A 22,481-nucleotide genomic window follows, 5' to 3' on the forward strand; every position below is an offset into this window, starting at 1 on the left:
ATGGGAATCCAGCTAGAGCCACAAAGTCGAGCACCCGCACGGTTACACTGGATTCACCAGTGGCTGACTTGTGAAACATGGCATCGGTCACCTGGGTGATGCATTTGTGGGAGTCTGACTGCGAGACTGTGCAAACGTCTGCTGCAGATCCTGAAAGGAGCCTGAGGCAAAGACGTTGAGGGCTTTGGTGACTTTGACAACCACTTGTATGTAAGACATCTCCACCAGGTCCTCTGGGCAGCAGGTCTTCCAGCAAGCTACAAATTTCTGCGACGACCTGGCGCAATATCTTGAGCCTCCTGAATCACTGCCGTCCAGTCATATCCATTAAGCTCATCCTCTGCCTGTATACCCTGTATTTGGGGTATCGCCTCCAGCGGGGTGCACCCATACTAATCTCCTCTCCCCTGTGGAGCATCAAGTCGGTGAGGAGAAATCTGCTGCTGGGGTTCATTTTGGTCCGAATCAGAGTTCCAAGGTAAGACTGCATAAGTGGCATCCATGAAGATCTGACAGATGCCAGGTAAAGTGGAGATGAGATCCTCCAATGTAGTGAGAGTGACTTGCAATGTGGTGAGTGTTGTGTATCTGTAAAGCATGCAGTCCCACGTTCCGCCACCAGGGAGTGCATCACCTGAAGTCCCAAGGGATCCCAGCAGCCCTTGGGAGCACTGTAATATAAGCCGGCCCCCTAAGGCTTGTTACTCACTCTGCAGTGTCTTAACAAAGACTGAGGTCACTGTTACTTTAACCTCCCTGTGTGCAGCTCACCTGTGCTATGAACACAATAACTGGCAACGAGTATACGAATCCAACGCAAAGGTGCAGCAAACTGTGGGCATCCTGGAGAAGTTCTCGGAGGGTGAGGACTGGGAATCCTATGTCGAACGACTAGACCAGTACTTTGTAGTCAACGAGCTGGACGGAGAAGGAAGCACTGCAAAAAGGAGAGCGGTCCTCCTCACGGTCTGTGAGGCACCGACCTACAGCCTCAAGAATCTTCTGGCTCCGGTGAAACCCACAGACAAGTCATATGAGGAGCTGTGTACACTGTTTCAGGAGCATCTTAACCCGAGGGAGAGCGTGCTGATGGCGAGGTATCGGTTCTACACGTGCCAGCGATCTGAAGGTCAAGAAGTGGCGAGTTACGGCGCCGAGCTAAGGCAACTTGCTGGACAATGTGAGTTTGATGGCTCCCTGGAGCAAATGCTGAGATTTTTTGGACTGGGCATTGGCCACGAGACCATCCTACGAAAATTTTTGACTGTAGAGACACCGACCCTCAGTAACGCCATTGCGATAGCACAGGTGTTTAGGCCCACCAGTGATAACAGCAAACAAATCTCTCAGCACACAAGTGCTAGCAATGTTCATAAACTAACTGGAACTGTGTATGTGAGCAGAAATGTACAGAGCAGAAACCACGAGTCTGCAACTGCCAGCAGGCCTCAGGTGACCCAGATGACTCAAGAGTCCGCAACAAAGGATGAATGCAAGGCAATTCACACCTTGTTGGCGTTGTGGAGGCTTCCATTCAGCCTATTCATGCCGCTTCAAAGGGTATGTTTGCAAGAGCTGTGAAACAATGGGGCACCTCCAACGAGCTTGCAGACGAGCTGCAAGGTCTGCAAAACCTGCTAACCACCACGTGGCAGAGGAAGATCGGTCCATGGTGGATCTAAGCAATTTCGAGCCTGAGAGAGAGGAGGCAGATGAAGTACACAGGGTGCACACATTTGAGACGAAATGTCCACCTATAATGCTAAATGTAAAATTCAATGGCTTACCCGTAGCCATCGAACTGAACACTGGCGCTAGCCAATCCATCATGAGTAAAAAGATGTTTGAGAGACTGTGGTGCAACAAGGCACTAAGGCCAGCCCTGAGCCCCATCCACACGAAACTGAGAACGTACACCAAAGAGTTCATCACTACCCTGGGCAGCACCATGGTCAAGGTCACCTATGAGGGCAGGCTGCATGAACTGTCCCTCTGGATTGTCATGGGCGATGGCCCTACACTACTTGGAAGGGGCTGGCTGGGCAAAATCCACTGGAATTGGGATGACATCCGAGCACTATCACATGTCGATGAGGCCTCATGGACCTAAGTTCTTTACAAATTTCCTTCCCTTTTAGAGCCAGGCATTGGAAACTTTTCCGGGGCGAAGGTGCGGATCCACTTGGTCCCAGAGGCACGACCCATTCATCACAAGGCGCGAGCGGTACCTCACATGATGAGGGAGAGTGTGGAAATCGAGCTGGACAGGCTGCAATGCGAGGGCATCATCTCTCCAGTGGAATTCAGCGAGTGAGCCAGCCCGATTGTTTCAGTACTCAAAAGTGATGGCACGGTCAGGATTTGTGGCGATTATAAAGTAACTATTAATCGTTTCTCGCTACAGGACCAATACCCGCTACATCAGGCAGACGACCTATTTGAGACGCTGGCAGGAGGCAAGACATTCACAAAGCTCGACCTGACTTCGGCCTACATGACACAGGAGCTGGAGAAGTCTTCGATGGGCCTCACCTGCATCAACACGCACAAGGGACTGTTCATCTACAACAGATGCCCGTTAGGAATTTGGTCGGCTGCAGCGATCTTCCAGAGAAACATGGAGAGCCTACTCAAGTCGGTACCATGCACGGTGGTTTTTCAGGATGACATATTGGTCACGGGTCGGGACATCGTCGAGCACCTACAAAACCTGGAGGAGGTCCTCCAGCGACTGGATCGCGTAGGGCTGCGGCTGAAGAGGTTGAAATGCGTCTTCATGGCAACAGAAGTGACGTTTTTGGGGAGAAAGATCACGGCGGACGGCATTCGGCCCACAGACGCCAAGACAGAGGCTATCAGGAACGCGCCCAGGCCACAGAACATCATGGAACTGCGGTCGTTCCTGGGACTCCTCAACTATTTTGGCAACTTCCTACCGTGGTTAAGCACCCTCTTAGAGCCCCGACATGTGTTATTGCGTAAAAGTGAGAACTAGCTATGGGGAAAAAAACAAGTAATTGCTTTTGAGAAAGCCAGAAACATTTTATGCTCCAACAAGCTGCTTGTATTGTATAACCCGTGTAAAAGACTTGTGCTAGCATGTGATGCGTCGTCGTACGGAATCAGGTGTGTATTACAACAAGCTAACGTTGCGGGGAAGTTGCAACCCGTCGCTTATGCCTCCAGGAGCTTGTCTACGGCCGAGAGGGCCGACAGCATGATTGGGAAAGAGGCACTAGCGTGTGTGTTCGGGGTAAAGAAAATGCATCAGTACCTGTTTTGCCTCAAATTTGAGCTGGAAACCGATCACAAGCCCCTCATATCCCTGTTCGCTGAAAACAAGGGGATAAATACTAATGCCTCAGCCCGCATACAAAGATGGGCACTCGCGCTATCAGCGTATAACTATACCATCCGCCACAGGCCAGGCACTGAGAACTGTGCGGATGCTTTCAGTCGGCTACATTGTCCAGCACGGGGGTGGAAATGGCGCAGCCTGCAAACTTGATGATGGTGGCACAGCCCGCAGACTTGTTGATGGTCATGGAAGCGTTTGAAAATGATAAATCACCTGTCAGGGCCCGCCAGATTAGGACTTGGACCAGCCAAGATCCTCTGCTGTCCCTAGTAAAAAACTGTGTACTGCATGGGAGCTGGGCCAGCATCCCCGTTGAAATGCAAGAGCTAATCAAGCCATTACAGTGGCGAAAGGATGAGCTGTTCATTCAGGCAGACTGCCTGTTGTGGGGTAACCGCACAGTGCTACCCAAAAAGGGCAGGGAGACGTTCATCTCGGATCTCCACAGCACACACCCGGGTATAATAATGATGAAAGCGATAGCCAGATCCCACGTGTGGTGGCCGGTATCGACTCTGATTTAGAGTCCTGTCTATGGCAATGCAGCGTGTGTGCTCAGTTGAGCAACGCGCCCAGAGAAGCACCACTAAGTTTGTGGTCCTGGCCCTCCTGACCATGGTCGAGGATCCATGTCGACTATGTGGGCCCGTTTCTCGGTAATATGTTCCTGGTGGTGGTGGATGCTTTTTCAAAATGGATTGAATGTGAAATAATGTCGGGAAGCACTGCCACCGCCACCATTGAAAGCCTGAAGGCCATGTTCGCCACCCACGGCCTGCCTGACATACTGGTCAGTGACAACGGGCCATGTTTCACAAGTGCTGAATTTAAAGAATTCATGACCCGCAATGGGATCAAACATGACACCTCAGCCCCGTTTAAACCAGCCTCCAATGGGCAGGCAGAGTGGGAAGCACAAACAATCAAACAGAGCCTTAAACGAGTCACAGAAGGCTCACCCCAAACCCGCCTGTCCTGACTACTGCTCAGCTACCGCACGAGACCCCACTCACTCACAGCGGTGCCCCTGGCTGAGCTACTCATGAAAAGGACACTTAAAAACAGACTCTCGCTGGTTCATCCCAATCTGCAGACGACGGTCGCACCACTGTGTCACAGGAAATTGATCTGAATGACCCTGTGTATGTGCTAAACTATGGACATGGCCCCAAATGGATCATGGGCACGGTGATAGCTAAAGAAAGGAGTAGGGTGTTTGTAGTCAAATTGGACAAGGGACAAATTTGTAGAAAGCACCTGGACCAAACGAGGCTGCGGTTCACAGACTGTCCTGAACAACCCACAGCAGACACCACTCTTCTCGAGCCCACAACACACCCAAAGGATCAACGACACCATCCCAGACCAGGAAATCGAACCCATCACGCCCAACAGCCCAGCAAGGCCAGGCTCACCCAGCAGCCCTGCAGGGCCAACGCCACGCCAGCCAGCGAGGACACAGCCAACACACCAGAACAGACATTTGTACCGAGGCAGTCCACCAGGGAAAGAAAGACTCCCGAACGTCTCACCTTGTAAATAATTTTCACTTTGACTTTGTGGGCGGGCGGGGGGGGGTGGGGATTGATGTTGTGTATCTGTAAAGCATGCACTCCCATGTTCCGCCATCAGGGAGTGCGTTCCTTGAAGTCCCAAGGGATCCCAGCATCCCTTGGGAGCACTGTATATAAGCCGGCCCCTTACACCTGTTCCTCACTCTGGAGTGACTTAATAAAGACTGAGGTCACTGTTACTTTAACCTCCCTGAGTGCAGTCTCATCTGTGCTAGGAACACAATAGTGAGGGTGTCTTCCGTGGTTGCAGAAATCATCTGCAAACTCCTGGAAGCAAAATCTCTACACAAAATGGTGTTAGGAATTGGGTGTAATCCAATGATTGGTCCAGTGACGCTCCACTTTTGAATGATAGTAAGGGTACCAAACCGGGGTCCCAACAGCCACAAAGGTGAGAAGATTTCGGGAAGAATCGAGGGGACACCCGAGAGAGACGAGGCGCACAGGGTGCGGACTACTCACAGTCATGACCTCTACCCAGAGCATAACGGGGTCGTGCAAGTCTCAATTATACTCTGAAAACTGCTGTTCTAGTACTGTATTGCATTAAGTCTTGCTTGTGCTGAATAAAGTTAAAATACTGTCCCCGATACGGGTCAACTTCCAACATTTTGGAATCTGGGTGCCTCTGGGATCCTTACACTGGTCACTTATCTCAGCTATTTGTGATGCCTTCCTTTGTTCAAAGTGGTTGTCACATTTCCCTACATTATAAGATCATTGCAATTTAAAAGGTACTTCGTTTTCTGTGAATCGCTCTGGGATGTCCTGAGGTAGTGAAAGGCACTATATAAATGCAAGTACGAAAGCAAAATACTGCGGATGCTGGAAATCTGAAATAAAAACGGAAAACGTTGTAAATACTCAGCAAGTCAGGTAGGATTTGTGGAGAGAGAGCAAAAGAGTTAATGTTTCAGGTTGATGACTGTTCGACAAACCCGAGTCTGACGAAAGATCATCGACCTGAAACGATAACTGTTTCTCTACACAGATGCTGACCTGCTGAATATTTGCAGCATTTTCTGTTTTTAGATAAATACAAGTTCCACCGTTCTGTCTTTACATCAAGCTTACATACCTGTAATAGTCTCTTTTTCAGAACTTCCAGCTGACTAGGATCAAAGGCAAGAGATCCCAGTTGGAGGACATTGTTTTTCAGCACAAGTTCACTCAAACAGAGGTCTAACTGGGTTGCACCATAGATTGCAGGTGTCAGGTCATTAATGGCCTCTGCTGCTATATGTCCATCTGTACAGTCTGGAAACATAAACTTCCATTAATATTTCAGTTTGCTGGTAATCTTGCTCCCAAAATATCAAAAATGACCATATAAACAAGGCCATTCCTGGATTATTGAATTGCCAGTGAAAGGCAACACTGGGGAAATTACAGATCTGCAGTTGAAGAAGAATATTTTTGCATCTCTTTGCTATTTCTTGTGTACAGTGAAAATAACTACCCGTTACCTTGCGGAACAATGGATACTCGAGACAAAGCTGTATGGGGTGGGGGTCATGCAAACATACTGCACGTGCCCATTAAGGTCCTGTCGTTCCATTGATGCTCATGAACAATGTTCCCGCCAAGGTGCCCGCGTAGTGATCTGAAAGGTCCTGCTCAAACCACTCACTGGCTTTGACATTGTAAATACCGCACATACGCAGAACTTTCAAGGGACCACGCATTAAAAGAAATAGACCGCGCAGAACAAAGTGCAGCTTACAGGGAACATTGCTCATGAAATAAGGCTGTATCACATTCATCAAAGGACAACCCTGTTTTATCATTGATGAGTTATGCCCGACATACATAACGGTGTTTCTCTTGTAGCATTCTGGAACTCCCTTCCTAACAAGCACTGTGGGAGTACATTCACCACACAGACTGCAGCTGTTCAAGAAGGTGGCTCACCACCACCTTCTCAGGGGCAATTCGAAAGAGCAATAAATGCTGGCCTTAGCGGTGACGCCCACATCCCAAGAATGAATATAGAAAAGTACTAATTACATACTTGCTGTATTGTTTGATCGTCCTCGTAAATTGAGCTGATTTATGAATAACAGCACTTCACTGGGGGGTCTCAATCTTTTTGCCTTTTTGATAAATCTTGGGAGAGCTTCATTAAGGACAAGCTGCATGGGATAAAATGTGAAAAGCTGAAGAATTTCAATGCAAAAATAGCTGATTTCACACAGTTCCTGATTTGTCTGCGGAAACATTTGCAAGAAAACATATTTCACTGATGAAAACATTTGCCGGAAAACATCAGTAATATACTGGAAAGAATGATGACTGCAGGACAAAGGGAAGGTTGCCATTTAATCCACAACCCTGTTGGAAAAAGACAACACCAACAGGTAAAAGGAGCTCGGCGTTGAATTTTGAATACGTCTCCAAGATTGTAATGAAAGCTAAAATGATTTGGAAACCAATACATTTTCAGATCTAATTCTGGGTCTCCAAATACAAGGTTCAGCAAAAGCACCACAGCCACATTACAGGTTAGTGACAAACTGCCCAGTAACATCATCCACATCAATGAAGTCACCTTGTATGTCATTGTGATTTCAAACTGGAACTCATTTTTATGCGGGTGCCAATGATTTGATCAAATAAAAAGTGAAAATATATGTTCATCACATGGAATTTGGATCATTTAGTGTTTCACAAGAAGAAGCTTTAACTGAAGAGTCTATTATAGTCTAACCAAGGAATTCGATGGGACTATTGCCTCACAAATTTAGCTATCAGAATCAATTTTGAACTGAGTAAAGCATACCCTGTTTACTTGACTCCATGTGTTAGTCAAAGCCAACGGAAGATTTCCGAGATCGCGTATTGTATCGGACGACCATGATGAAGGAACACTACAGACAAACAAGAAACTCTGAGTTAAAGAATACATTGCTATAAGTGCCAGCTTAGAACTTCAAACCATATGTACCCCTTGTTAAATATGTGGACTTGTACTTACTCTGTACAGCCACCAGAGAGCACATTCCCTGGAGTCCCAAGGGATTCCATAATCCCTTGGGAGCACAGGTATTTAAGAAGGCTTCACAGGTTGGAGGGGCACTCTGGAGGCCTGCAATAAAAGACTACAGTCACACTTTACTTTGAGCTCAGTGTTCAGTCTGACTCTTTCTCCATACCCTACAACCCCCTGTGTTTCAACAGTAAATAATCTGCAATGGAATTCCTCTAAATATTCATTCCCAAGCTTTTCTGAATTACGTTGAGCAATTTTAAAATTCTCAAGCTCAACACACAATGTCACCTTACTTTCATAATCATTCCCATGGAAATATACAGGGATTTTTCCAATTGGAATGTGGAGGAAAGAAAAACGTCAAAACGAAGAAGAACCCTTTTCACACACATGTATAACTTCTTCTGGCTGCAGGCTGCTAGAGCAGTCAGTCAAGTGCTAAGGAATATAGGAATTGCTAAACAAAAAAAAAAACAAGGTTCCTCTCGTTCACCTTCTACCATCCAGCGAGTCACAACATACAACGATATGAAGTTGGTGACTAATCATGGCGCTCAATCTCTATCAATTAGTCCACAACAAGTCCAGACATGGGGTGAGGAAAGCCCCATTGCTGGAAAGCTTTCAGAACCGTAGGTCCACAGTCACTTGGTCTTCCCAAGCAAGCATGCACCACCCCTGCTAGAAGATGGCAGGTTTCAGGCCCAAGTCTGCTGTTATTTCAGTTAACCTGCTTTTACTGGGTTATACATGGGGACTGTTGTAGAGACTGTATCTACATTCCCCTTAGAACGTTCACAGTATTACAAGAAGCAATGAAGTATGAAATTAACAGACTCTGGTGTCATCTATAAGGAAATAGGTGAACATTTCACACTCACCTGTATTTGCTGGTTCCACTCTGAAGTAAAGCTTCAATTTGTGTCTTCTGATCCTCTCTGTATGAGGTGCAATACTTTAATGCATCCAAAATGGAAATATCAGATTCATTGATAATGGATCCCTCGAGGTCGCAGACCAAAACACCCAGTGCGGTCACACTCTCCTTTGTCAGATTCCTGCCAGAAATTCCCTGAATTTTGGCAAAATGAGCAACATTAATTCAGTAGTCGAATATGTTTTTTTGCACTCAAATGAAACTCAGTTCATCTTTACCATTTGAAGACTACAACAGCTGCATGAAATAACAGTGCCATAAATGCATCCACATTATCAAGAAAATATGAGACATTTTCATCTGTCATGGACTTCATTTTAAACTCAGATTTCAACTTCAGCTAAATGGATCCCAAACTATTTTGCAACTTATAAATGAGGAAAGTGTTTGTTGTCCCCCAAAAATCTTTGGAAGTGTAGTCAGTGCTGTTTTGTAGGCGAACATGGGAGCCAATTTACACACAGCAAGGTGACACAAACAGGCAGAAAGGCCTCAGGTAAACCTTGTATGTGAAAGACAGCATCTCCCACAATACAGCACCAAGTGTCAGCATAGATATGTGTCCATGTACTGAAGTGGGACTTTAACCCACAAGTTTCAGACACATAGGTAAGAGTGTTACCGCTGAGTCAAACTGACACTAAGTGAACAAACAATTTTGTGGTTGGCAGGTTCAAGATGAAACCAGATGCAACACATACACTCTGCTAAGCAAAGACAATGAAGCATGCTTCAAAAATGTTTTATTACATGCTGGGACTCTCAAAGAAAGCGACTATTTCCAGTAGACTAGCAGTATGTTACAAAGCTTAGAAATGACATGATGTTCCATATCATGATAGTAATGCTCACTTTGTAAGCACAGCCTACTGCAATTATGGTCACTAAAGAGATTTTTCAACTGATGTCACAACATAACAACCTTTACTCATTCCTACATTTTCAAATTCTTATATTCAAACCAATGTCCCAATGATCAAAACACAAAGCAAGTGCTGGCCAATTTTGAAAGGAGGTAGCTATGCTAAAGAGTGAAGCAAGTTCTTCCACCCCCCCCAGGCCTGGGCACGGAGGACAACAGTCACATCCATACCATTGGAACTGGCATCCAGTAAATGAGTTATCAGTTTATTGTTACCATGCCAAACACTTAAGTTTGTATTGGCTCTTGAAGGACCAACTCACTTGTCATCCAAATGCAAAAGGTGGAATGGTGAGACGTGCCTTATAATCATACATTGTGTCATTGGCTAGGGGAGTGAAGCTCCTTTTCACAATCAGTGCTGACCAGAAGGTGGTTTAATTAATCCCTAGCTTCCACCTGCTGAGCAAGCTATCCTTACCAAACAGGTTCTGGCATCATTCAACATATTTCGTCTTCTTGCTGATCCTTTTCTTAAGATATTAAGATTTGATTTCCCAACTAATTTGAAGAATGTCTGGCAGTTGGGGGATCTCCTGAAGTCTGCAGAGCTACAAAGTGAAACAGAAGATACCTTCAGATTATATTAAGGAGGATGAACAGATTGATTGGTGACTACCCCAGTCTCAATTTCCTCCTTCCTCTACTCAAGGGACACACACAGACACATATAGATTCAGACATACACAAACACACATGCACACTCTTCCAAGACGGCCATCAGTGTGGGATCCGCAAGTCTTCCACCCCCTCGGACTGGACACAGAGGACAATTGTCACATCCACTGCTTTCACATCATCTAATTTTGTAACATTAATTTATGCATTATATCCACAATGAAAGAGCTAAATATTAGAATTTAAAAAGCTTGCATACGGAGTCAAATTCAATATACCAACATTCTATGCGGTTCTTCTGTTTTCCTCCTGGCTCATTCTATCGTTATTTTTTCAGTCGCTGTCCCAGAGGCAAATATCCTTAACATCAAACATCATTCACAAACAGTGGTAAAATAGAGGGAGTAGGTGACCTGCTCCTGGCTGCTGAGTGTAAATACAACTCGTTAATCCCACCACTAATTGTCAGCCCCTTCTGTAGGGGATGTGCACCTTCTCTTATAACTGTCTATTCTATCGTTTTTCACTCTTACTTTATTTTTCTCTCATTCACAATTTCAGTGGAAGTGAAAGACCTACAAAACTACCAGAACATGGGAGGAAATCACATGCTTTTGGGAAATGGTCTCAATCACAGTCTATTGTGCTCAGAGGGTCGAGTAAGGAGGAGGAACTGAGGGAAATCCTTATTAGTCGGGAAATTGTGTTGGGGAAATTGATGGGATTGAAGGCCGATAAATCCCCAGGGCCTGATGGACTACATCCCAGAGTACTTAAGGAGGTGGCCTTGGAAATAGCGGATGCATTGACAGTCATTTTCCAACATTCCATTGACTCTGGATCAGTTCCTATCGAGTGGAGGGTAGCCAATGTAACCCCACTTTTTAAAAAAGGAGGGAGAGAGAAAACAGGGAATTATAGACCGGTCAGCCTGACATCGGTAGTGGGTAAAATGATGGAATCAATTATTAAAGGTGTCATAGCAGCTCATTTGGAAAGAGGTGACATGATAGGTCCAAGTCAGCATGGATTTGTGAAAGGGAAATCATGTTTGACAAAATCTTCTGGAATTTTTTGAGGATGTTTCCAGTTGATGTGGTATATTTGAACTTTCAGAAGGCTTTCGACAAGGTCCCACACAAGAGATTAATGTGCAAAGTTAAAGCACATGGGATTGGGGGTAGTGTGCTGACATGGATTGAGAACTGGTTGTCAGACAGGAAGCAAAGAGTAGGAGTAAATGGGGACTTTTCAGAATGGCAGGCAGTGACTAGTGGGGTACCGCAAGGTTCTGTGCTGGGGCCCCAGCTGTTTACACTGTACATTAATTATTTAGACGAGGGGATTAAATGTAGTATCTCCAAATTTGCGGATGACACTAAGTTGGGTGGCAGTGTGAGCTGCGAGGAGGATGCTATGAGGCTGCAGAGCGACTTGGATAGGTTAGGTGAGTGGGCAAATGCATGGCAGATGAAGTATAATGTGGATAAATGAGAGGTTATCCACTTTGGTGGTAAAAACAGAGAGACAGACTATTATCTGAATGGTGACAGATTAGGAAAAGGGGAGGTGCAACGAGACCTGGGTGTCATGGTACATCAGTCATTGAAGGTTGGCATGCAGGTACAGCAGGCAGTTAAGAAAGCAAATGGCATGTTGGCCTTCATAGCGAGGGGATTTGAGTACAGGGGCAGGGAGGTGTTGCAACAGTTGTACAGGGCCTTGGTGAGGCAACACCTGGAGTATTGTGTATAGTTTTGGTCTCCTAGCCCGAGGAAGGACATTCTTGCTATTGAGGGAGTGCAGCGAAGGTTCACCAGACTGATTCGCGGGATGGCGGGACTGACCTATCAAGAAAGACTGGATCTCTACCACAGAAAGTTGTTGAGGCCAATTCACTAAATATATTCAAAAAGGAGTAAGATGAAGTCCTTACTACTAGGGGGATCAAGGGGTATGGCGAGAAAGCAGGAATGGGGTACTGAAGTTGCATGTTCAGCCATGAACTCATTGAATGGCGGTGCAGGCTAGAAGGGCCGAATGGCCTACTCCTGCACCTATTTTCTATGTTTCTATGTTTCAACTTTTCCAATAGGTCACATTGATGAGGAAATGAGCACATTTTGATCGACGTGCTAGTTATATCCCGAAGAAAGTTACAAGTTAAAGCGCTCAAGGGTCGTTACAGACTTCATTATCAAAGCTCTATTCAACAAAATAATTGAGGAAAATTGCGATGAAATATAACATACTTGAAGAACAGCAGAACATCCACAGGGAGGGTGTCTATGGCTAATCGAGTTCTATTAGAAGCTAGTCTAGCAGCCATACAGTCCAACTGAAAAGAGAGGCCAGAAATTCATGTTGAGAACAGAAACAAAAATAAACATTTGTTGATTTTCCTCAGTACACCCAGTTTTCTTTTGTTGCAAATGGCCTTCCCTGAGGTTGGTCAGCAGCAGAAACAGGAAGTTTTGTCAAATTGCAACAAGCAACATTTCACCTCCACACAATTGTAACTTATGACTTGACTCAGCTACATTTCAGACTTAAAATAAGTTTCACCCACATTTGGGTCCTTGGATTATTGGCATGTGTCTACTTGAATATCAAGTCAGGGAGCTATCGTACACTTTAACTCAAGTCAATCTTGCGGTTAGATAGTTGATTGGGGATTTTACATTGTCAAATGTCCAAACTGTCCCTTAGTCAGTTGGTCAAGGACGACCATGGCCGTTTCGTCACATTCTACCCCAGTCCTAATATTACAGGGTAGATTTAACAAATGTGTGCTCTTGACGCTGACCTTTAGTGTTCGGAGCTTATACCATGAATTAGAGCGTGGAGGTTATTGAATCCCCTAGTATTTTCCATTCATTAAAATTAATTTGCTAAATATATTGTTATTTTTACATTTAAACCAATCCAACAGCAGCAATGGAAAATGCACTTAATGGAAATGCACTCAAACTTTCCTCCAATGAGATGTTTGTCAATGACCTCACCTGACTTTCATCAAGCACGACCCCTTTACCCTTCATTGCTTCAACAAGCTGAACAAATGTAGTAAAATTCAGGGTCTTCACTGCACCACAACTGAAGCCTTGCAGGACAGTGGGTGAGAATCTGTAACAAATAATGATATTAATTCATTTATAATGAACTCCATTTTTGAGTAACTTTCAAACCGATTATCACAATCTCTACATCATTCATATTTGCAACACAATCATCCATTGAGTGACTGGATCTCGACTTAATTACTTTTTACATATTACTTGTCTGAACACCGAGATACTGAGCCCTAAGTTAATATGAGGACTTTCACACTTGCATTGCTGTATTTTAGGGAAGTTTTCAAGTGAAATGTACTCTCACTTGGGTTAAATCATTCGACTCTATTTAATCATTTCAGTTACCACCAGATGCAAGTTCTGCTGCAGCCTAATGTGGCATATTGTGTGCCTGAAATCTTGATTTTATAGTTTACAGCTGCTTTGAACAGCTGATTCTCAGGATTATAAGGGGCATATTGACCAATTGTAGCTCCCAATGATGGGACCCAGAAATAGTCATTGTCATTGCACTGGATAAAATATTCAGCTGGCAAACATTACCCTGCGAAAGATAGTGGGAGCATTCCATTCACAACAGGTCTAATTACTGACTTGAACAAACTATAACCTTGGGGAAAATTCTGCTCTACAGATTATATATATCGAAGCTTAAAGAAAATTAAACTATACAGATGATGATATAGACAGACAGACAGGTGATGACGATCGGTCGAGAACCAGATAATTTGTCTAAGAATATTGCTTACTTCTTAAAATTGTTGCTGTTTTTGACCACATATTCAAAGAACACAGCAGACTGTGGGACAAAAACATTTAAATCATTAATATACACAATGGAGTTACAAACTGCTTTTACACTAACGCAAACTGACTGCGACAACATGCTCGATAGTGCTAGGTGAGGTCTGATTTTTAAACTTATCTTTGAATTAATGCACATTTGCCAACTGCAGCCGATTTTCTTTCCAGGCATTGCCTTCAACAGTCAAACTATAGAATCATTTACCTGACTGGGAACCCACTGTTTGTTGTTGACATCATTGAGGCTGAGGTTTGAAGTTAACAGCGCAGGTGGGACCTCTTTGGCTAGAACAGATGGAATGTTCTTTACTGTTGTTACAGGGTCATTTACATTCCGCAACACCTGAGTTAGAATGAAACAGAATATAATTTAAACCAGAACATACAACACCCTGTGAGCAGCACCTGGAGATGAAAACAGTCTTCAGACAAGTGCAATAACATTGAAGAAATAGAGGCAGAAGTAGGAAACAAATTAGATTTTAGATTAATTTTAATACCATTGATATATATCCCATGTCACTCACCTGCAGAACGCAGATCAGTTGATTAGGTTGTGGTGCTGTTGCAATATTCACAACAAATGTGGGGTTTGAAATTACACTGATGAAAATCCCTGGATCAATGCGCTGGAACACACCGCTTGGAATACCAGACACCAAGCTTCCCAGGCCCAGCAGATTCTGGCTGCTATCGACCTAGTTAAAAATCAGAAGACAAATCAAATGCTGTCAGAAGATGTCACAGGGTTAAATCAGCTTTCCACTTTTTGTGGCCTAACAGTGCGATTATAAACTTGTCCGGTTCCCCACATCATTGTGCAGACAAAATATGATGAGAAATAGCTTAAAATATTCTGCTGTCACTTCAGTTGGCTACATCTCTCCACAATTGGCTTAATGTTCAATGCCTCTCTGTTTACACAAGAACCTGGATGCATAAGGACAACTGTATAGTGCTGAGGATCATTGGAACTCATGTAGTTAAGGTAATGAAGGGCACAGGATAAAAGGATATTCTGGGTAATTCTGGACACCTATTTAAAATGGAATATTTAAAATTTGATAATTCAATTGGACTTGACAAAAAGATGAGTTTTGGACTGAGAATAAATCTGGTGTCAGCCATTTTCGCAGAGGCAATGTTTTATTAAAAAAACCTTATTAAGGTGCCAGTGATCTGAAAGCTGTCATCTCAGACCTCCATCTGGAGCACACAAATACAATTCTGCCCAAACAATTCTATGGAGCTATCTTTAATGACAACCGGGAGAACGTGGTTCTCTTTGTGTTTTTTGATAGTCTTCTGCCATCCACAAACATAAAACCCACTGCATCAGGCTGGATCTGCTTCTACAGCTCACTCTCTCAGGGTTTTTACACCAGATTTGTCTCCACTCCAGGAGCCCAATTTGGTTTACTAAGGCAGTATTCTTTACATGCCAGTGAATCATCTGTAATGGTCTTACAGGTGTATGCTGCACCACAACGCAACCTGGGAAAACAGTTATCGCATGTATAGCCACTAAACTAGTAAACTAACACACATCAAATGCCATCGTCTTCTGAGATGATGAGTTGTTCATCCTGTTTCATTCAGCTGTCTATCACTATAATGTATTTCTGATTTATTCAGCTCTTACCTGGAAGCCATTTCTGAGTAACGTGATTACAATCGCATTGGCCTGGCCAACATTCCAGCCTCTGACATTACTCAGGCTTGGCAGGGCTTGCTCCAGAGTGTTCCCATCAATATCGCCCACTTGTGACAATGTCAGTCCGACAGATGTTTGCCCCAAAGTATTCAAAGTGCTGACTGAAAAGTTGTCAATTTTGCTCACTATAGCTATCGACAGCTAAAAAAGAAACAGAAATAGCATTAATATCGGACGTTTCTCTGAGCATGTACTTCAAGTGAAGCCAATATTTTTCAGCGAATCTTTCCTACTTACCTTAACTTGTTCATCTGTAGGATCCTTAGCAGGTAATGTTCCATTGGCAGTTGTGTTAGGTGGTATGTTCAGCCCACAGACTTTGTTTATCTTTCCAACCACAGCCAAGACTTGCTGTGCACTCAAGGACTGAAGTAGATTCGTATCGATAATGAAGCAAAGCAGAGAGTTTGGCAGACTGTAAAAGAACGTCAGTCAGATTGTATCAGTATATCTTTCAGAAACCCAGAGCTTTGCACCCTGAGACTACAGCTAGATTTGTTACAAATAAGGTCTTTGAAGATTTTTGCAGTGAACCACATTGAATATTTAAAAGGGTGTAAGCAGTGACACAGATTTAAATGCTATTGGTCCAAAACCTTTTTGGGTCCTGTGACTTTAAAATTGTGTACTATGTGCTTGAGAATGTTTGGAGTCTTCAATTCAAAAAATATTTTACATGTAATTTCTTCTAATGGATAGAAAAGTGTTAGTACATGGTGTTGGATCAAGAAGCTACCTTAGGTAGCAGAACTATATCTCAATGGTTAAGTTTCTCGAGCCTATTGTGTTGATCGAGTCGGTCAGCTCAGTCATCCTTTTTCAGTGTTTCTGTGAATTCTCTTTATCCTCACTGGTTCAGTGTTTAAGTCTCTGCATTTTGGTTATTTTCAACAGTCATTATTCACGAATCACATTACACAAAATCTCTCCCAAATTTTATTTTTTTCCCCAATTAAAGATCAACCAAAAGATTCTACACAATCACATTCTACCAAAATAAAGTCTACCAATCAAATTCTACCAAAATAAATTTGACCAATCACATCCAACCAAAAGAAAATCTATCCAAATTCTACCAGAAAAATCTACACAATTGTGCTCAGCCTACAAATTCCATCAATTGCATTCTAGCAAAAAACATTCTACCAATCAACTTCTATCCAATCAAATTGTACTAAAAAAAAATCAATCAAATCTCTTTCTACCACAAAATTCCATCTAATCGCATTCCAGGCATATAAAAAGTTCACCAACTTACCCATAAAAATGAATCCAATAAGCTTCCCTCCTCTTCCACAAACAGCACAACGCACCCTGATGCGTCTCTCAACATCGTGGACTTCAAGTACATCCAACCCCCCACACTTGATAATATCCACAGGTTTGGTAGGCTGATGTCACAGCCCCAGTGTAAACAAACAATATGCACAAAAGTCGTATAAATACTACAATTCCCAGAAGTCACTACATAGCTGGAACTCACTAATGTAGGAAAGCACACACAATGTTTGCAATCATGTACAAATTTATTTTGCTGATGTAACACAAGGAACAGAAAAAGAAAATCAGTTAACTGATGCATTCATATAACCAAATGTAGTCCCAATAATTGTTTTTTTTTTTAAAGATACTTGGTGGAAATATTTGTAGTGAGGCAATTGCTATCTCTATGCATGGCACCAAAGAACAGATGTGGTGCACGGCTCAGAACGCAACATCTGGCTTCGAGCTGAGGGGTTGCCTTCAAAATCAGAGGGTTCACAAACTAACTCCAGCTCAAGCCTGGCAAAAGCAATAGATCGGACAAGCTTAGACAGCGTATGTGTTAATTCATTAACAGGGTACTGCTGAACATTAGCATTTATTGTTTAAATGATGGGCGAACAGGAGAAAATTGCATTTAAAATATATATATAGTATAAGAACTATACATAATACACTTATAATTATATATACCGATTAACTATTATATATGCAATATATTTTAATACTTGTACACGTGTGAAATACAAATTATATATTTTTCTTGAAAGGTTTCACATGAGGAACAGTAGTCAAAAGGTACAACAGAAACAGGTGAAAGAAAGATAAATACAACCTAACCCATCAATTCATCCTAGGTTACTAGAATAAGCATTTGAATGTAAGCAACCAGCATAAGAATTAACCCAAAGCCCAGGTCTGCAAAACCAGTATCAGATGCAGCTCACAGCCCGAGTCAACCTTTTGAGTGATTGAAGTACTCATCCCAGACAAAGAATGCTGAGCAGAAGCAACAGTGAAAAGGAAGGAGGAATGCAAGTTTGCACCCATATTACAGAAAGTGAACATCTGATCAAGGCATTACTGGAAAAAAAAATCAATGGACTGCATCATGTTTCTGGTTATTTTAGGCCGATTCAGTCTCCTTCAGGGTACTGTAGTGATCAATCTCATGTGAATTGACCCAAAACCTTTTGTTAGCATTAAAAAAAAATCAATCAACTGTGACTGTTGACAGAAAAGTTCTAAGATTAACCAGAATGCACCACTTCAAATATAACTGTGATTTTTCCATGGGTCATGTTTCTGAAGCCTTGTGTATAATTTTAAATTTGTCATTTACACATCTAAGAGGGCTCAAATGTTATTAAGATTACAAGTGGACTGGGCCCCCAATTTATCAGTGCAGACTGATATGTTGGGTAAGGTGAAGTGTACTGCTGTACACAAGGGCAGATGTGACTCCGCTACTGATGTACAGGCCATGCAAGTGCCTGGACCCATGAAGCGTATTAATATTTCTTTAAAGACATCAGGACTGATTGGCTGCCATAACAAGGGGGGGTGAGGGGAACGTGGCCAGAGTTGGTAAATGCCTCGGTAGCCCACCTTCCCCCTTCACTTGAGGGGCGGAGGCTGAGGTTTTACAAGTGCAGATGCCAGAAATGCACTAAAGCAGTGTTTGCATCAGCGTGCCCATGATGTTCCCCCACTGACCCCAAAAACTCCAGTGGTGTCAGCGCTGGACAGTAATCACTGGACGTAATCCAGTTTAATGGGTCGCACAGGTTTTCAGCCTCGACATTTGTAATTTACACTTTCAAGGGAAATTTTCCAAGACCTCACCCACACCAAGGTCTGGTTCAGAAAATTACATTTGTGCTGGCTGCAATTTCCTGTCTGTGGTCAGCACACCTGCAAGGTTCTCATTTGCACTCAAACCGAACCAGGTATCTCATAAAATCTACTCCAAAATGAAGGTGGTTGTTTTTTTCATATCTTCCCATGGAGAGTAGTATGAAGTAGTGGACGATTCGCAGGCTGATTAATAGTCTGACAGGCCGTAACCATCTTTATATCAGCTGATAGGATGGTTAGTCCTATATGGCAGGATAGATTTATGGGCTCCCATCAATGTTTCTTATAAGCTGCGAGGCAAATGTGCGTGGGATGGAGATGGATGGGATTGGGGACAGGCCCAAGGAGTGATATCTTGTCAGGGAGTCTGGAAAGGGCTGGAGAAATAATCCATTGGCAGAAAACACTGTTGAGTTGAGGCACAAGAGCAAGCAAGAGAGAAACACACGTGTGCACACATGCGCATACACACTGTTGAACAATAGACGAAGGTGACAAATAAGAGAGAGAAAAGCTGCTCCAGCCGTCCATTTGTGGCTCTGCAGGAAGCAGGGAAGATGGTTTCTGTCAGAGCTTAATGGGCCCAATTTATAACAAGAGTGTACCATTCCACTCACTAAGCAAAGCTACAGAAGATCAGCTACTGATACTGTGTAGTCAGATGGAAGCACTTTTGAGCTTTCTAACAGCTTAATTCCTTGAATTTTAAAAAATAGTTGAAGTTTTATTTTGAGCATGTCAGTGATATTACTGATAATCTGTTAACTTTGAAAAACAGAAACCAATCCTAATTTTAGAATGCAGTTTATTTGTTTCAGATTCATAAATATAATGAACAGTCTTCCATTTCATATACTATGAAATGTTAAATCATTAGTGGCATACCTTGAAGCATTAAAATTTGGATTGTGTTCAACCAAGAAGTTAATGAAGACTGTTGATACTTCATCCATTAATACCAAATTTTCTAGAAGTGCCAGGTTTTCATGGTTTGCTGCGAATTCTTGAAGCTGCACAGAATGTGAGGGAAATTAGAAATATTTATCTCAAATGATACAATGTTGAAGGAAATTTAAATATCCCGCCACCCAGCAGAAAACAGGTGGCCTGACAATTAAAACGGACCCACTGCGTTTCCGGTCCATTCTGATTTTACAATGCCTGATTTTTTTGGGGTATACGAGGCGTACACCTGAATCAGGTAGGAGCCTCATATTTATGCAAATCGTGGACCTATTACATGAACTGGACCCTACTACCATTTTAACCCAAAAGAGAACTGCAGTGGTCGCTCTGGCAGCTACAACCAAATCTGAAGTCTGAAGAGACCTTTCCAAGTAAGTTAAATTTTTTCATTGATAGGTCAGGAGCACTCCTTCGTGAACGACTGAACAACCCGGAAAACCCTTCCCCTGTCCTTGCACTTAGTGGCTGCTTGACTTTCCGCCGCTTCACACTGACTTCCCCACAGATTTGGGCAGGAAGTCGGTCAGCAGCATGTTAATGAAATGCTCCCGGCAGGCTGGCTACTGACAAGGCCAATTTCCCAATCTTCTACTTTTTAAATGATGAAAAGTTACAGTTCGTCTTTCTAATGACACACAATTGCAGTGGCACTGATTCTAACAATAGAGTAAAAGGAAAATACGTACCACTGTTACATTATCAGAGAAAGAATGAAGATCAGTCAGGGACATTTGACTCAAATATACTCCCAGATACTGAGCAAACCAAGCAGTGGAATTCAGGGCTGGATCATTTACATTATAGCATTTCGGTTTGGGATCTGTTACATAAAGTGAACAAAACATTGTTATGATGGAGAGAATTTTTTGAATTAATATTTAGAAAATTAATCTTCCTTATGTCTAAATGCTATTGTGTTTCATCTACCTATTTATCTATATAATAACGCATATCTCCCATGGCATTGCTTACAGTGAGTTAGAAGATGCGCTGTTTTATAACAATAGAGGTATTTTGGAGGTTATATTAGAGCCACTGATTTATAGTGACCGAGCAAGTGAAATTATTAAATAGCATTGTGGGAATTTTACTGATGTTTTGGGAATTGAATTCCATTTACAATTTCTATCTCACAAAACACGTGTGATAATCAGATAGAAACATAGAAACATAGAAAATAGGTGCAGGAGTAGGCCATTCGGCCCTTCTAGCCTGCACCGCCATTCAATGAGTTCATGGCTGAACATTCAACTTCAGTACCCCATTCCTGCTTTCTCGCCATACCCCTTGATCCCCCTAGCAGTAAGGACCTCATCTAACTCCTTTTTGAATATATTTAGTGAATTGGCCTCAACAACTTTCTGTGGTAGAGAATTCCACAGGTTCACCACTCTCTGGGTGAAGAAGTTCCTCCGCATCTCGGTCCTAAATGGCTTACCCCTTATCCTTAGACTGTGACCCCTGGTTCTGGACTTCCCCAACATTGGGAACATTCTTCCTGCATCTAACCTGTCTAACCCCGTCAGAATTTTATATGTTTCTATGAGGTCCCCTCTCATTCTTCTGAACTCCAGTGAATACAAGCCCAGTTGATCCAGTCTTTCTTGATAGGTCAGTCCCGCCATCCCGGGAATCAGTCTGGTGAACCTTCGCTGCACTCCCTCAATAGCAAGAATGTCCTTCCTCAGGTTAGGAGACCAAAACTGTACACAATACTCCAGGTGTGGCCTCACCAATGCCCTGTACAACTGTAGCAACACCTCCCTGCCCCTGTACTCAAATCCCCTTGCTATGAAGGCCAACATGCCATTTGCTTTCTTAACCGCCTGCTGCACCTGCATGCCAACCTTCAATGACTGATGTACCATGACACCCAGGTCTCTTTGCACCTCCCCTTTTCCTAATCTGTCACCATTCAGATAATAGTCTGTCTCTCTGTTTTTACCACCAAAGTGGATAACCTCACATTTATCCACATTATACTTCATCTGCCATGCATTTGCCCACTCACCTAACCTATCCAAGTCGCTCTGCAGCCTCACAGCATCCTCCTCGCAGCTCACACTGCCACCCAACTTAGTGTCATCCGCAAATTTGGAGATACTACATTTAATCCCCTCATCTAAATCATTAATGTACAGTGTAAACAGCTGGGGCCCCAGCACAGAACCTTGCGGTACCCCACTAGTCACTGCCTGCCATTCTGAAAAGTACCCATTTACTCCTACTCTTTGCTTCCTGTCTGACAACCAGTTCTCAATCCATGTCAGTACACTACCCCCAATCCCATGTGCTCTAACTTTGCACATCAATCTCTTGTGTGGGACCTTGTCGAACGCCTTCTGAAAGTCCAAATATACCACATCAACTGGTTCTCCCTTATCCACTCTACTGGAAACATCCTC

The 22,481-nt window shown here is 43.3% G+C and overlaps 1 protein-coding gene across 1 annotated transcript in view; it reads right to left on the bottom strand.

The window, feature by feature from the left end:
* The window catches only part of LOC139281630 (uncharacterized), a 204,155-nt gene extending 183,261 nt beyond the window's left edge, over nt 1-20,894 (bottom strand). Inside the window, exons 1-14 of the mRNA XM_070901774.1 lie at nt 20,763-20,894; nt 19,996-20,120; nt 16,228-16,405; nt 15,919-16,131; nt 14,804-14,974; nt 14,482-14,619; nt 14,222-14,271; nt 13,404-13,524; nt 12,651-12,736; nt 10,202-10,331; nt 8,803-8,993; nt 7,712-7,799; nt 6,944-7,064; nt 6,011-6,189 (exon numbers count right to left, since the gene is read on the bottom strand). Coding sequence (XP_070757875.1) covers nt 6,011-6,189; nt 6,944-7,064; nt 7,712-7,799; nt 8,803-8,993; nt 10,202-10,331; nt 12,651-12,736; nt 13,404-13,524; nt 14,222-14,271; nt 14,482-14,619; nt 14,804-14,974; nt 15,919-16,131; nt 16,228-16,405; nt 19,996-20,120; nt 20,763-20,807 — 1,836 coding nt within the window. The 5' untranslated portion in view covers nt 20,808-20,894. The remainder of the gene's footprint in view (nt 1-6,010; nt 6,190-6,943; nt 7,065-7,711; nt 7,800-8,802; nt 8,994-10,201; nt 10,332-12,650; nt 12,737-13,403; nt 13,525-14,221; nt 14,272-14,481; nt 14,620-14,803; nt 14,975-15,918; nt 16,132-16,227; nt 16,406-19,995; nt 20,121-20,762) is intronic.
* Nucleotides 20,895-22,481: the final 1,587 nt, after the last annotated feature.

Source organism: Pristiophorus japonicus, chromosome 15 (assembly GCF_044704955.1).
Source record: "Pristiophorus japonicus isolate sPriJap1 chromosome 15, sPriJap1.hap1, whole genome shotgun sequence".
NCBI lineage: Eukaryota > Metazoa > Chordata > Chondrichthyes > Pristiophoridae > Pristiophorus > Pristiophorus japonicus.